This window comes from Coturnix japonica, chromosome 2 (assembly GCF_001577835.2).
Source record: "Coturnix japonica isolate 7356 chromosome 2, Coturnix japonica 2.1, whole genome shotgun sequence".
Taxonomy (NCBI): Eukaryota; Metazoa; Chordata; class Aves; order Galliformes; family Phasianidae; genus Coturnix; species Coturnix japonica.
The window spans coordinates 81,604,865-81,621,262 of record NC_029517.1 but is presented as its reverse complement, the minus strand read 5'-3'; the positions used below and the strand labels follow the sequence as shown (position 1 = coordinate 81,621,262).

Here is a 16,398-nt window from a genome sequence, read left to right as displayed (position 1 = left end):
AGTTCAATAATGTGTCCAAACACAAGTCTTCTATTAAAAAAGAAAGAAAGAAAGAAGAAAGAGGAGGAGATAAAAACAAAAGGCAACATAAAATAGAAAACATCAACTTCAGCCTATCATAAGACATCACGACAAGGCAGCATAGAAACAGGAAATTAAATGCCAAATGCACAGTAAAGCATCAGTGAACCTAGTAGGTTATGAAGACTCCTCTATTATTACTTGAACATAGAAAGCAAAATTGCAGTGACAAAAAGATTTAAATTACACAATGCATGAACAAAACCCACGATGATCATGTAATTACAGAACAATAATAATTCCACACACAAAGAAAATGTAAAGAAAAAGCTTAGAGGCTGGAATTTCTGCTAGTACAGATAACACAAACTAATGTCACCAAAAAAAGTGTGAAACTTAATACAGTAAACTTCTGGTAAGTAACTTGAAGCTTATTCAAAAGCAAAACAGAACCCAAATTCTGCACTACCTGGTATAGACAATATACTTTGGCATCTCTGCAGCAAAGCTGCTGAAAGATTAGGATGTTATCTTTGAAGGACTGGAATGTCTCCCAGGCACATTACACCAACAGCCAGTGGAGAACTTGCACCACAAGACGGAAGAAACAAATGCAACAGAAACGGCACATCTCTAGTCACGAATCCTTGAACATTTAGGAAAGCTGGCCAAGTGAACTGTGATGTCCTTGGTCAGTTTCAAAGGAGAACCAAGCCTTAAAAACTCAGTGTAGGACCCAACAGATAACTTTTTCTGTAGGGATACATAGCTGTTGATTATATCTCCAGCATTGGTAAGGAATTCTTTTTTCTTTTAGACAGTTGGTTAGGGTTAATCAATAGCAGATGAAAGTCAAAAAATAAGCATGTCTAAGTTTAGCTGTACACATTAAGAGGCTGCTGGATCTCAGTCACAGAATACACTAAGATTTCAGCTGTTGTGCAGTTCTACCATCTCAGTACTGCCATGCAGCGTATCTCAGTATTCTAATTTATTTTCTCTCAAAGTACTGAACTGTGCATGCAGCTTTGTAGCCAAGAATGAGAATTTCATGGATATTATTCAAGTGGATGAAGTATTTTCAGTTACCTCTTCAATCATCATTATTTTTTTAATAAGTATGAACATTAGATGTTTACCGAGTATTAATTTTTTATCAAAGTATTTTCCACTAGAAGAGCGCTTTCAGAAGCAAGTTGCCAGGGCTGGAAACCCAAGTCTGTTATCCAAACAAAAGCAAACCAAGAAAGAGTAGGAGGCCCCTGTCTTTGATAAATGAACAGAGCATCTCAGCGAAGCTGAAAACATTAATCTTTCTTTGGGAATTAATATATTACTATTGGAAAACTGTTTCTTTAGTGAAATTCCTCATACTAAATTTATACTGCAGTTCTTGCAATGCATAATTTCAGCAGTTACCTACAGGCCAAATACACACCAGGTCTTTCTATTTCTTTTTGCTATTTTATCAGTATGAAAGAAGACTGCTGTTTTTACTGACATTTCCACATTACTGCAAGTGCTAGATCAGACTACGTCCTATAAGCATAACATTTGTCTTCTTAACGTAGCTTATTTCATTTTGGTAACAGGTATAAAGTCCTAACTGCATCCACTGCTTTATGTCCACAATAGGTAAAGGTGCTGGTACAGCTACCAAAAAACCTCTGTGTGGAGGCCTGACTATCCTGGGTATGTAAGATATTATGCTGGACTTTACTTCTGTCACCTCTGGCAATTAGTATTTTTGTCTCTGAGATTGTTGTGAATCTTGTGACTTATTTTTTTCATATACTAATCCCTGAAGTTGAACTATGATACAAATCCACATTTGTTAGTACTCTCCAAGTTCACAGGCATTCAGCAGTACAAGGGGTAAGGAAAAGAGAATTCAAAAGTAAGGAAGCAAATAAAAAGAACTCCAAAGGTGTTATACTTACATAAACACAATGATTTTGAACAAACTGTGGAGGGATTCACCAACCTACAGCTAACTCACTGTGCTGCTGCTGCTGCCGCTGTTTGGAATATATGGGCAGACATTTGTTACATAACTCAGTTCTTTAAAAAGAAAAAGAAATCTGTATAGACCACATCAAAACACTTTCCAAAGGGTACATTTGATTGAAATTTTCCTGGAGAGATGAATGGACTCATGCTAACTTAAAATTTGTGCCAGGGAGAAAACTTGGTGTCACTGGTAAGTACTATAGCTTCCTAATGCAGCCAGTAAATTTCCATCTCCTCTAAGAAAGAACAGCTGAAACATGATCTGACAAATACAAATGATCTATTCAAATTATCCAAATCCAAAGTGAAGTTATGCAGCATGCAAATTTTAGTCCAAACGTTCAAGTGCATATGCAACCAGAGATAGCAAGTTACAACGACAGAGGATCTGACTACTGTCACATTAAATGGCACTCTACTTCATAAATAGCATTACAGAGATGTTTCACCAGATTTCACGTTTGCCTTAAAATTTGGTAAAACATAGAATTCAGTTTGTTCTGAGGTCTTGTGTCAACCTCATGCATTTTTTAGCTTTTGTGTTCTTTATCTGTAGTCAAAAAGCAAGCAAAACTTTGTGTATGTGTGTGTAATTTTAGGTCTGATACTGGCTGCTTTCCTTCTAGAAATTAGCAACAGCAGATAAAATTCACGATGGAAGGAGTTAAAGGCCAACCATCTGACTAGCACTCTCCCTGTATTACATTACAGATTCCCTCTGGGGAACAGACCCGTGTTTCCTTTGCATGGAAAGCAGAGCGTGACTAATGGTCTGCAAGGCTCTCACCTGAAAAGGCACTGGCTTGTAACACAAGGAAACACCCAAAACCTGAAAAGTTTTGTGCAGCACCTCCAGAATAACACAACAGACTTTAAAGAGAAACTGCTGTAGGTTATTTTATTCTTTACAGAATGCAACATTTTAAAAATACATTGAAATACCAGCATTTCTTCAAACACATTCACTCAACATGCAGAGCAACAGTTTTAGCTGTGCATTAAGTGCCTCTCTTCCAGGAGCTGCAAGCGCAGCTGGAAAATATGTCAATCGTACAGGCAAAGAATGTAAGTCACGCAGATTAAATAGCTTTGGTAGACTGAAAATGGCTGTAAATTCAAAGAGAGTATTTTAGACATCTGAGTTAGCACTTCCTTATTAATAAAAAGTTATTTTTATGTGCTCTTTGACATCTGTTCCATATATTCTTCATAAAAGTGTTACTTTTCTCTTCCAACACCAGGGGCTCCTTGAAGGTCTGAAGCAAAATTTGACATCTCTTCAGCTCTTAAGCAAAGCTAATTTTGTAAGGAATGAAAGTGATGCTGAACATTGATATGCACTGACATACCACATAAATTTGGGATACACAGACTTTTGTGGTACAAAATTAACCATGATTGTATGTACTACTGCTGAAGACTGAAAGACATGCTGGGAACAATAACACTGAGAAAACAATATAGAAACGGAGGTTTCCTTTTGCATTGGACTTGAGAAATGACATAGAATCTTTGCTAATATCAGTCCAGACAGGAGGTGCTGCACAATTGAAATCTTTCTAACTGAAATCTTGTGAACAGATGCTTCCTTACCCAATGGAACTGTAAGCTGCATTTAACCGCTGAAACGACCAACAACCCTAACAACGTTCAGGACAGAACAAGCCTACCACCACCAGAGGCCACTGCTGCTCTTTGCCTTTTTTTCTGCGTGCAGCTGGGCTCCTGGCAAGCAGACAGCTTCAAGAAGCTCCAGGCAAGAGTCACAGCAGTTGTAATCCTCGTTTTCCCTATCTATGCATCTTCTGCAGAGAAAACTGAATACAGTGCTTTGTTATTATTATCACTGGTACGTATTTAATTTTATTTCCAGAGAAATACTGAAAGTGATATAAAAGCAGGAAGTGATGAAGACTGCGTAGCCTTAAAAATACAGTTTTATCACTGCAAGCAGCATCCTTATAGCAGTTCCCCTTATACAGAAATCACAGAATGGTTTGGAAGGGCCCTCAAAGCCCACCCATCCCCACCCCGTGCCATGGGCAGGGTTGTCCCCCACTAGCTCAGCTGCCCAGGGCCCCATCCAACCTGGCCTGGAGTGCCTACAAGGATGGGGCACCAAAGCTCCTATGGGCAGCTGTGCCAACACCTCACTGCCCTCTGAGTGAAAACACACCTATCTTGGGTACTTATAAAGGTGCAGAAGGAATGCCTTAGAACTTGAAACAGGCCAAGCTGTTCAGCTCATGAGAAAAGCTCAATGTAGTCAATCTGCAAAAGCATTGAAAACTTTTGAGTTTATTATGGTACAAAAAAACCATCAATTTAAAAATGGAGGCTTTGTGAGTTCTAACAGGGAATGCAGCAGTTCCATTGGAAGTAGTGAAGGCCACCAAGTGCTAGAAGGAGATATCGGTGAAGCACCTCCTCTCTATATTGCTCTCTATAACTTCCTGAAGGGAGGTTGTAGTGAGCTGGGGGTTGGCCTCTTCTCTCGTGTAATCGATGACAGAACTAGAGGGAATGGTTTTAAGCTGCGCCAGGGGAGATTCAATGGCGGACATTAGGAAGTAATATTGGAAAGGTTGTCAGGCATTGCAATGCACTGCCCAGGGAGGTGGTGGAGTCACCGACCATGGGAGTGTTCATAAACGTTTGGATGTTGTGTTTGATGAATATGATTTAGCTGGGAAGTATTAATGTTGGACTAGATGATGATCTAGGTCTTTTCCAACCTTGATAATTCTGTCATTCTAATGCCAGGACACACTATACAGGCCCACCTCTACGCATGCGCCCCCTCCCAGCAAGCCTTACTCCCTGCGCATGCTCAGCCCTCTCCCGTTCCCCTCCCGCATCGCGCCTGCGCCGCTCGGCCTCGCCGTGAGTGCGCTCCTGGCCCTGTCTCCATTCCCAGCGCCGCACACTCCAGCCTCTCCCTGTGTGCGCCTGCGCTGCCCGCCCGCCTCGTGTGCTCCCAGGGCGCCGAGTCCCCGCGGTCGGGTCCGTTCTTCTCTTCCCCGCCCCCTAATCCTCCTTCCGCCAACCGACGCTGTGCCTGGCTCCGTGTGTGTGTGTGTGTGTGTGTGCGCTGGGGGGGGGGGGGGGGAGGAGGGGCCGCCATGCCGAGGGGGCGGCCTCCCCAGCGCCAGCGGGGACAGCGGCAACGGCCGCGGCCGGGCGCAGGTAAATGGCGCGGGTGGGTAGAGCGGGGCGCGGCCGAGAGCGGCGAGGAGTAGGGGAAACCTCCGCGGGCTGCGCATATAGTCCCCGGATATGGCGAGGGGGGGGAAGGCCGGGTCTATTGTGCGGCTGTATGGGAGAGAGGGGAGGGGAAGGAGGCAGCGCGGCCCTGCGGAATGATACGGAGGCGGTGGAGCCGTGGCCCGAAGCCGGGCGGGAGGCAGGGCCTGGGTGCGGGCCTGGCATTGCCTTCGGTGCTTGGAGCGTGTGGGGACAGCTGAGGGAGGGCTGCTGTGGCTTCCCGTCCTTCTCGTTGCTGGAAGGAGGCTTTTTATTTTTATTTTTTCTTTTTGGAGGCTTTAAAATTCTTATTCGTGAGCTTATGTATTAAAACAGAACTGCTGTGTTCCCAACCAAGTATGAGTTTGTCTCGCGCTTTCTGTCGTTTCTTGCTTGTTTTCTTGCCTTACAACACCGGGACAGTCTCGGTGTGGTGGGCTCGGGTTTCTGACATTACCTCAGGGCTGAATGCTGGGATTCGGGGAAATGGTTTTAAGTTGAAAGAGGGAAGATTTAGGTTGGACTGTTGGGGAAGTTCTTCACTAGGAGAATGGGAGGCCCTGGAACGGCTGCCAGGGAGGTTTGTGGATGCCCGTCCTTGGAGGTGTTCAAGACAGGTTGGACGGGGCCCTGGGCAACCTGATCTAGTAAGGTGTATGTTTGGTAGCGCCTGCGGGCGGGGGGTTGGAACTGCATGATCCTTGAGGTCCCATCCAACTTGTGTTCATTCTGTGATTCGGTGGGGCCTTTGTGTGGCGCATCCTGCCCGTGTTATGGGGCCCATCCCTGCTCTGTGGATCGGACCCACACGGTGCTGGCAGTTAGAAGCTCTCTGCAGTGTCTTCTGGTCCTGCACAAGCATGTAGCTGTGAAGCTATGGCTTTTTTTTTTTCAGTTAGGATGGGGAAAAAATCATAAACCGTCATTCACATGCCATGTTATCTCAGTTATGAGGAGTCGGCTAATTAATGTTTGCAGCGTGTATTTAAAATGTCGGGTTCTGTGAGCGCATGCTGATTAGCTGTGGCTCTTCAAGAGGGATGTGTAGGTAAGACTTCTGCCTGGAATCCTTTCTAAAGTGGGACTGAAATGTGCCGGCAGGCAAAGAAAAACCGACTAAAACTGCACTGCTACATGACCAACTGGATAAAATATTTTCCCCTGTGCAGAAACCAAACAGTCCCCAGGTTCCTATCAGAAGATTTTCCTTTATGTTTTGTTAGCACAACAAGCATAGGAACATAAGGGACTCAAAGAGGTTTGGCTTCTATGAGTCTTAGAAGCTGAGATTTATTATTTTTTTTAAGTCATTTTAACTAGAATAGCAGCTTAATTTTTTAATAACACTTTGTGAGAGTACACTTTGAACTGTGTGCATGTGAGCTCCTGCTGTGATGGCACAGGGAAGGTTGAGTCTGAGGCAACCCGTCTAGAACCAGCACTTTGTGCTGGTACCGTCCTTGGAGGTGTTCAAGACCAGGTTGGACGGGGCCCTGGGCAACCTGATCTAGTAAATGTGTATGTTTGGTGGCCCTGCCAGGCACGGGGGTTGGAGCTTCATGATCCTTGACGTCCCTTCCAGTTCTGGTCATCCTGTGATTTGTGGCTGTACTTACTTTGCTCGTAATTGGGCTCTGATGTTAGACCTCTCCGATATTAAGATGTGTGTTTATAAGGGGTTGCCAGATTGATGTCTAGTCCAGTCATATCTTGTATTTTTAATCTTTTAAAAACGTACAGAAGAAACTTGCGAACTTATTATTTCATGGGGTTGTTTGCAGATGCCAGTTCAGAATTACAGGGTCTAGGGCTCACACAGGGATTCAGAAATGCGCAGTCTGCAGTTCTAAGGACTCTGCCCCACATAAGGAAATATTCCGAGTTCTGGAGACCTCAGCAGTCTGTAAGGACCAGCAACGTCAATGTTGTCAACCATAGTATGCTTTTCTGCCTTTATGTTTGGCTGGAAAAAAAAAAAAAGGCTTGAATGAAGAAACTGGCTAAACAAGACAGCTTGAATAGAGAGAAACAATGTTCCCAGGACATTCGGCTCCTTGTCCCACTCAGGTACAGTCGAGCAGACTTGGAAAACTGGTTGTGAGTCCCTCAGGGTTCCAGTTGAGTGGGAGCTAATTCTATGTGCGTGTTCAGCACAGCTACTTTTGTGCAGGTTTAGACTGAGTTCCATACTAAATATTTTGTGCCTTTGCAGGGCATAAGGTTTAACAAAGTCCACACGTGAAGGGTGGCACATACACGCAGTTGGGAAATGTAAGGAAGTCTGTATAGCTTAAAACCTGCCTATACAGAGCTGGCTGCGTTTTATTTACTACCTGTCAGTTCTCTAGCATGAGTTAAAGTGTGAATATATTGAATTTGGGACAGTTCAGTTTCGTGCTTTACTTTCCAGTGTTGTATGGTTGAAAAGAAATGCAGCTTGACCTGGCCAGTAAATATCAATTCAGTAAAGACTCAAGTTGGTTTCTTCGGTAGTTGTGGACTAGGATTTTGTGTATTGCCTTCTGACTGATGGGTGTTATTATAGATAGGTGAATGATGTTGTGCAGGCAAGAAGAAAGGGGTTGTGGTACTGCTGCTGTCATGTGAGCTAAGTCTTACAATTTTTGATGGATATAGGCAATTTCTTCTTAAAACATACCTGAGGACCATCTACTCGAAATCTTGTGGTAAGAAAAAGAATCTTTTGGCTTTAGTTGTGATCATTTTGTTCTGTCATCTCAGTGTTCTACAACAAGCACCAAATCTAAGCTTATGAATGAGGGGTGTGTTGGGTTTTTGCTGGAAGAAGATAGACTTAGGTTGCCCTGGTGACTAGGAGAGTGGTTAGGCCCTGGAACAGGCTGCCCAGGGAGGTTGTGGATGCCCCGTCCTTGGAGGTGTTCAAGACCAGGTTGGACGGGGCCCTGGGCAACCTGATCTAGTAAATGTGTATGTTTGGTGGCCCTGCCAGGCAGGGGGGTTGGAACTGCATGATCCTTGAGGTCCCTTCCAACCCGGGTCATTCTGTGTGATTCTGTGGTGTTCTTTAGTTCCTCGCTATGTTTGTAATGAATCTGTGCCTTTTTCCCAGTAATCAAAGCAGTTAAATGACCTGTGTGGAAGTTCTGCCTGTGTGTTAACTTTGGTCCTCGTCTGTCCTTCTCTGCATCTTTCTGCTGGTTGGAGGTGCTCGTGATTTTGTTCCCTGTTGCAATTGCACTCACACCTTCATACCTCATTCATTCCTATGCAGTATTAGACTGATATTTCAGACCTGTCAGGCTTTTCTTTTTGAGTTTTTCTGCTCTGATTGGGTTACGCTTCCCCTCAGGGAGAGGGAAGGTCACCTAACAAATTACTTGGTCCCTTCTTAAGTTTCTATTGACATTGTAGTGCCTGGGCATAGGTAAAGGTCAAAGTCCGAATCATGTCAAAGCAAACCTCTGAAAAGCTCTAGTTTGGTGTCAAATATGCAGCTGTCCAAAAAATGTCATTTCTATTTTAGAATATTAAGCAATAAATGTGACAATATTTACATGAACATCTAATGAAAGTATCAAGTTTGGTGAAGGGAATGTCAATTTTCGTGGCCATGAAACTCAGGGAGACTTGGGTGCTCCAGAAAGAAACGTGGCTGCTCTGTGCTGACAAACAGTTGGGACAGCTGGCATCTGAACATCCTTCTCAGTGTTCTTCTGGGAGCTGAATGTCTGTACTGGTAGTGCTTAAATTCTGGATTGAATGTTGACTAAAAATAATGAAAACTGCCTTGTAAAATACAAAGTAGGTCCTTATTAGTCTCTGTGTTGGTCGAGGACGAGGGGAAATGGCCTCAAGTTGCGCCAGGGCAAGTTTAGGTTGGATATTAGGAAGAACTTCTTCACAGAAAGGGTAGTTAGGTACTGGAATAGGCTCCCCAGGGAGGTGGTTGAATCGCCATCCCTGGCTGTGTTTAAGAGCTGTTTGGATGTGGTGCTTGAGGATATGATTTAATGTAGGGTTTTTAGAGTTAGGGTTCTGGTTAGGCTGTGGTTGGACTTGATCTTCAAGGTCTTTTCCAACCTGGGTAATTCTAGTGCACAGGCTGAGAGTTGAGCCTTCTCCCCACTCCTCCCATCAGAAGTTGTGAGGAATTACTGTTTGCTGTTCTTACTGAAGAAAGTGCTGAGTTAAGTTTACACAAGTCCGATTCTTTCATGATTGCAGAGCTAAGCAAAATGTTTTAATGACTCATGTATCATTATTCATTATCGTGATTTCTGGTTTGGTGTGAGGAAGCATCAACATTGCTATCCCTCTTTTGGTCTCTTATTCTACCACTTTCTTTTTAATTCATAAATTAGGTAATAGCCTTTAACAGGGTTGGACCCTTTCATCCCTAGTCTTGCCAGCTGCCAGGTAACTGCAGTGGCAGATTTTCATCGACGAATTCCATGGGCTGTGTTGTGTGGAATTGTCCTCTCAGCCTGATGCTGGCAGGCTATTAGAGACGTAATAGGGCTGTGCTGTGTTTACAGCTGAATGAGCCCATCTGTGCCTTGCACAGAGAACTGCATTCTGCCATGAGGCACAGTGCTGCTTACGTATGGAAGAAATGTTCAGGAGTGCTCTAATTCTGTTTTCCTCCATCCATGCTGAGGTTGTATCAGTGACTTAGGGCAGAGGGCACCTACCTGCTGACTCACATCCTGAAGCTGATTGTTCTGAAGGCAGAATCACAGAGATCTGCAGCTGAGCTTAGCCGAAACTTCAAGGCTGATGCTCCACGAGGGACAAAGCGTTGAAGGCTGTAGCATTCATGGTGCTCAAATAGAATCACAGAAGAATCCTTAGACTTGGAAGGGACCTCAGAAGGCCATCTAGTCCAACTCCCCTGCAATGAGCAGGGACACCAGAGCTGGATCAGGGCCTGGTTCAGCCTTGCCTTGAAAGTCTCCAGGGATCAGGCATCAACTACACCATTGGGCAACCTGTTCCATTGCCTCATCACCCTCACTGTAAAAGACTTTTTCCTTATATCTGACCTAAATCTACCCTCTTTGAACTTGAAACAATTTCCCCTTGTTCTGTCACCACAGACCCTGCTGAAGAGTCCCTTATTTTCCTGTAGCTCTCCTTTAGGACAAGTCTTAGTTTGGTACTGCATAATGAGCTCGGTGCTACCTGTTCAGTTTAATTGTAATGACAGGTGACTGTCTGTCTCAGGTCATGATGTAGTTGGTTTATGTTATCACGGGAGAAACATTTAAATGGTATTCATGCACTAATGCTTTTGCACTGTTTTCATAAATTTAATGTTAATCAATGACAGTGGTTTGAACTTCAGTCTTGCTAGGTAAGGTTTATCATATGTTGAAGAATGCATACCTGAGAGCAACATTAATATCCTTAGTGAGTTAACCTATTCTCTGTAATCTATTTAAAGAAATCAAACTTAGTTCTTTGTTGAGCTGAATAACGTTCTTGCCTTTTTGTTAACGTGCAGCAGAATTGTGTTGTCATCTGGACAGAGTAGATCAAACAGATGGCTTTATCTGTGTACCCAATATTTACATTTTTCTGGGAGCTTAGGCACCATATTGAGTATTTATGATAGAGCTGCTAATTGTGACAATCAGATGCTTTATCATCTGCATCAGTATTTGTGTGTGGTTTCTTTTCCCCTTTAGTAAGCAGGGAACTCTGTTTCTATGCTATTGCTGACTTGCTGAATTAACATTGTCAGTTTTGGGGTCTTTGAAGCTACAGACTTTGGTTCAGTAGTTTTTAGCTTTGGGCTTGTTTCATGGCCCATGATACATTTAAAAGTCTTGGTGCTTTGAATTAAGTAATGATGATAACACACCTGGGTTTTATTGAGGATTTCCCAGAAATATGGTAATGCAGGTTAATACTTTGACTTGCTGTGAGAATGAGATAGCAGTGTGAATACCGTCTTTATCTTGTTATTTATTCTTTGCACAAAAAGTTGTCAAGCTGTTGCTTCATTTTCATATCTAAATGTCAGCATCCCTAAACCACACCTGGAGTCTATGTTGCCTGCTGGAAAAGTTATGGTCTATCTCACTTGTTACTTCTTTTATTGACAATGTCTTCTCTGTTTGTATCTTTCTGACTTGAAATATGTAACATTTTGTCCTTGCTGTTTTCAAATTTCTGGGTTTCTGTGGTGATATTGTTTTGAATACTTCCATTATTTCTAGAAGAATGAGATAAAATGTCACGACCTGTGTCTTTAATAGAAAGGAGCTATGTGGCTCTTAGAAATACCCTGTGTTTGGCTGGTTATAGAGAACAAACTGGATTTTAGTGGCAATATAAGAGGAAAAAATATTATAATACTTTCATCTTTCCCTTAAGCTATTGCACATAGAGTGCTAAGAAAAAAATGAGTGTGTTCTAATTCTAATCTGCATTAGATCTCAGTCCTATCTTTGGATAGAAGTGAAACAATTGAGGCTTCAAAGTTCTTTTAAGTCTAAATGAGACTGTCTTTCTGCTTATGCTGCCTGTAACTACTTAGAGCAATCATAGAATTACCCAGGTTGGAAAAGGCCTCAAAGATCATCAAGTCCAACCGCAGCCTAACCATAGTACCCTAACTCTAAGGACCCTCCGCTAAATCATATCCCTGAGCACCACATCCAAACGGCTCTTAAACACATCCAGGGATGGCGATTCAACCACCTCCCTGGGGAGCCTATTCCAGTACTTAACTACCCTTTCTGTGAAGAAGTTCTTCCTAATATCCAACCTAAACTTGCCCTGGTGCAACTTGAGGCCATTTCCCCTCGTCCTGTCACTTGTCACTAGTGAGAAGAGACCTGCCCCACTCTCACTGTAAGAACCTTTCAGGTACTGGAAGAGGGTGATAAGGTCTCCCCTCAGCCTCCTTTTTCCCAGACTAAACAGCCCCAGCTTCCTTAACTCACGTTAAGCTCATCTTCAGTAGTGGAGATTTCTGGAATCTATCCTAAATTTGTTTGCTGCGTCTTATCCCTAAGTCCTGCTGATGCATTTCTGCAGTAGGAGCCCTCTGCCAAGCTGCCTGTTTTCACTGTATTGTTCAGTCCAGTCACTGAGTCTCAGACCCAGTCCTGATTCCCCAGGCTTCTTCCTATTGCTCTTCGAGGCACTATGAAATATATAATCATAAGATTGTAAAATTTGGCTTTGCAAAGAGCTACAAAGGTTTCCTTTGAAAGAGAAACACTTAAGATATTACTCATGTAATGTAGTGGATTTTCTAAGTGCGTGCCTTCTCTCCTGGGAGCATGAGGGCCTCTAGGGAGGTGGAAAGGCTTCCAGGCAGCTCTGGGTTAGTGCTCGCTCTTGAGAAATTCTTGGCACTTCTGTGTGGGCTGTGATGTGCTAAGCTGCTGATTTGCCGGAGTTTAGGCTGTTTCTCTATTCTTTCCTATGAAATTCTGCTGCAAGACATTCAGTTTTTAATTAATATACAGTTCCACTGAAGTCTTTCTTGAGTTCTTAAAGAAGATGTGCAGCCTGTAGACTAATTATTGTTGTGCTTCATGCAGATATGATACACGCTTTAATAAAAACAGCATATAAATATCATTGACCTGGAAAGCAACTGACTTGGGATCTAGTTACTAGTTGCACAGGGGAATGAAAATGTTGCTTTCTTTGACTCAGATTGCAGGGAAATTGGTACTTTGGTTGTGTGAAAGTTAGACTCATGCTAGCTCAGTTGCTGCAGCACTTTTTTAGTGTGTTGTCTGCTCTGTTTGATCTCAAGAGTGAATGTTCAAAGATGATAATCTCGGGTTCGTGGTGAATTTTTTCAGCTCTCAATTAAGGGAGAGGTCAGATTTTCATTGGGTTGAACGATTACTCTCTTTTCCATGGAAGGAAACTTTCTGCTCCATGTTGTCCAAGTGTTGGAGTAAATTTTCTTTTCACGTCTCCTTTTCTTTCTAACTTTCATTCTTTTTTTTATGTATTTATTTTTCATGTCATGCCAGTATTACTGTCTGCATATACTGTGAATTTACCAGAGGGAGTTCTTTAAGGGATGTGGTAGACATACGCATGTTCAAGTTTTGTGGTACTTACGTTATTATGTCTCTGAACAGAAAGAGGTGAAAAGCAACTCTGCAAAGTGAGAGTTAATTGGGTGAGTTGGATAGCCCAGCAGTGAGAAACCTAAGTTCCCAGGCTGCGGTTTTCAGCTGTGATTTCTCACTGATGCATCTTATTCTGAAACGTTACGAAGATCTTCCTTAACTATGAGCTTTCTAAAGTTGTTTCTGAGGATTTCAGTGGAAAGAAAAGGTGGTCAGGGCACAAGGTGCTATTTTTCTTATTTTTTTCCTCCATGTAAATGATATGTTGCATGATAGAAGGCTCAGAGCCGGGGATAGTACTGAGCAGAAGTTTGCTATGAATTTGCCTCTTAGAGGAAATGTAAACAGGATGCTGTAAATTCCTAGTTGTGTTGCTACTTCCTATGCCTTATTCTTACAAACAGGGAGGGAGGTGTTGGCAGTTTAAAATTTTAATCATGCCTTGAAAGTCTAGATAATAAAATCAGTTTTCAATTTGGTTGTTGTTTATTTTTGTTAAATATTTGAGATAAAAGGAAAACATGAATAGAACTGATTTCTTCACTCTGAGAGAATATTGAAGCCTTCAACCTACGTATCAAAAGCTGTATTATGCTGGGCATTCAGAACAAGAAAACTGTATGTTTTTGGACTGGATCTATTATTAAAACCATTTTCTTGGTTGAATTCAGATGACTTGCAATTTATTGCATCTTTCTTGGCTATTTTGAAACATTAGTGTTGGTTTTTACAACAGTAAACAATGAAGATTTTACACTGCCAGAAATATTAGAGACAAAAGATGCTTAAAATGATCTGAAAGAGGGAAAAGACATGGAGATTTTGGAAAGGGTCCAGAGGAGGGCCACGAAGATGATGAGGGGGCTGGAGCACCTCCCCTGTGAGGACAGGCTGAGGGAGTTGGGTTTGTTCAGCCTAGAGAAGAGAAGGTTGCGGGGTGGCCTCATTGCAGCCTTTCAATACCTGAAGGGAACTTACTTCCAGGAGGGGAGTAAACTCTTTGAAAGGGCTGACAATAGCAGGACACGGGGAAATGGTTTTAAGTTGAAAGAGGGAAGATTTAGGTTGGATGTTAGGGGTGCAGAAACACAGGTGGACAGAGCTGCTGATTGTTGTTGCATTTGAAACAGATGATATAATATTGTTTGAAGTGTCAGTGTCTGTCAGTGATTTTAATCTTATACCCAGTACACTTGTCAGCATTTCATTGTGTTGCAAAATTAAAGGGATTTATGAAGCACAGAAGGAAACAGTTTATGATTACAAGGAAAGAGGTGACCATGTCCTCAAGAACTGGCATTTACAGGGATGGATGTATTCCTGTGGTCTAGTGTGAATGGAAATAGCAATGTCCTTTAAGCCTGAGATCTTCCAGCTCCAGTGCAGTTACTGTCTTGTCAAAAACTTCCAGGAATTATAGTGGTTTCTTCTTTAAAGAACGCTTGTTTTTACAATACCTTATAAGTAAATGGAATGGGGTTCCATACAAAATGATTCCATGCTTGTTTTGTAGATGGTGTGCTGACACCGAATATAGAGAACGGTAATTTTCCCTACCAAATACCCAGCTTCCCTAAGTGTGAGATCTGCTTGCTGTCTTTCCCAAAAGAAACCCAGTTCCAGCGCCATATGAGGGATCATGAGCAAAATGACAAGGTATGATTTTTATGAATTACAAATGTAAACTTAAGAAATATTAGTGCATCTTGATAAGTAAAGTAATCATTTTCAAGTGTTGTTGTTACATCACTAGTTATTATGTCTTAGAAATTTGGGAGTTTTATGAAGCTGTTCCTTTTACTTGGCACGTTTCCTTTGAGATTAGAAATTCCTTTGTTGCCAATTATTGTTTTCAGTTCAGTAATTTTTATTTTTAGCTGTTTTCTTTATGAAATACGTAGATAAGAAAACACAGGATCTTTTAATTGTTGCAAACTGACTCTACATTAGCAATAAAAATGAAATGATTATATTGATTATCTGGACCCAGCTAGACTCTTGTATCTGTTTTCAATAAACTCAACATGGGATTGGAAAAATTCTTATACTGTTTAAGGTAGTTGCAGTTGTAAATGAATTCTTAGGAAACTTTTAACTTAGGGATGTTAATTAGTATATAACGAGCTATTTATGTAATCACAGAATCATTGAATATCTTGAGTTAGAAGGCACTCACAGTGATCATCGAGTCCAACTTGTTGTTCCCCACAGGACCGCTCAAAATCCAAATCGTATTTCTGAGGGTGTTGTCCAAACACTTCTTAAAATCAAATACAGCATAGGAAGTTCTGCACAAATGTGCAGAAGAACTTCTTTACAGTGAGGGTGACGGAGCACTGGAACAGGCTGCCCAGGGAGGTGATGGAGTCTCCTTCTCTGGAGATATTCAAGACCAGCCTGGACGCCTTCCTGTGTGACATGGTGTAGGGAGCCTGCTTTGGCAGGGGGGTTGGACTCAATGATCTCTAGAGGTCCCTTCCAACCCCTACAATTCTGTGATTCTGTAATCCAAGTTTCCATGTTACAAAACTCATCCATAAAAACTGGAAGTTCATGTTGTTAAAACTATTATATTCCATGCTTGCAAGAGAGCTTTTCTACCTAAGAATGGTTGTGTGGATTGCAACTGAAGAACACTGAATCCTAGCATAAGCTAAGCTCTTTGCTTCTCTGGTTGAGTAATTAATTGAGTTCAAGGATAATTCCGTATCTCAGTTTTAAAGCAGAAAAACTAACTTATCTGTCTCTTTCTTGTTCTGTTCTCCTGCTAACTTCATTCTCCTCAGAGAGTCTCAATTTTGAGTCTCCGCTTTTTTTAATTCCTAGGCTTTCTTTTCCTAAATGCTATGGAACACAAAGTACTAGCATTTCCAATTGTGAAACCTGAAGAAGAGGAAATACTGTAAACTGCTGCTATTATATGTTATTACTGCTGTGTCTGGGGGTGTTAAGGTTTTTTTTTAAATTATGAGTTTTAGTTATGTGTCATTTGTATTACATATAACTTTTGGGATGATTGAATTTTCCTTTATTTTCG

The 16,398-nt window shown here is 42.0% G+C and overlaps 1 protein-coding gene across 1 annotated transcript in view; it reads left to right on the top strand.

The window, feature by feature from the left end:
• The first annotated feature begins 4,787 nt into the window (after positions 1-4,787).
• Positions 4,788-16,398, top strand: part of ZNF236 (zinc finger protein 236) — a 61,903-nt gene continuing 50,292 nt past the window's right edge. Inside the window, exons 1-2 of the mRNA XM_032442591.1 lie at positions 4,788-5,034; positions 14,875-15,017. Of these exons, the coding sequence (XP_032298482.1) occupies positions 4,788-5,034; positions 14,875-15,017 (390 nt within the window). The remainder of the gene's footprint in view (positions 5,035-14,874; positions 15,018-16,398) is intronic.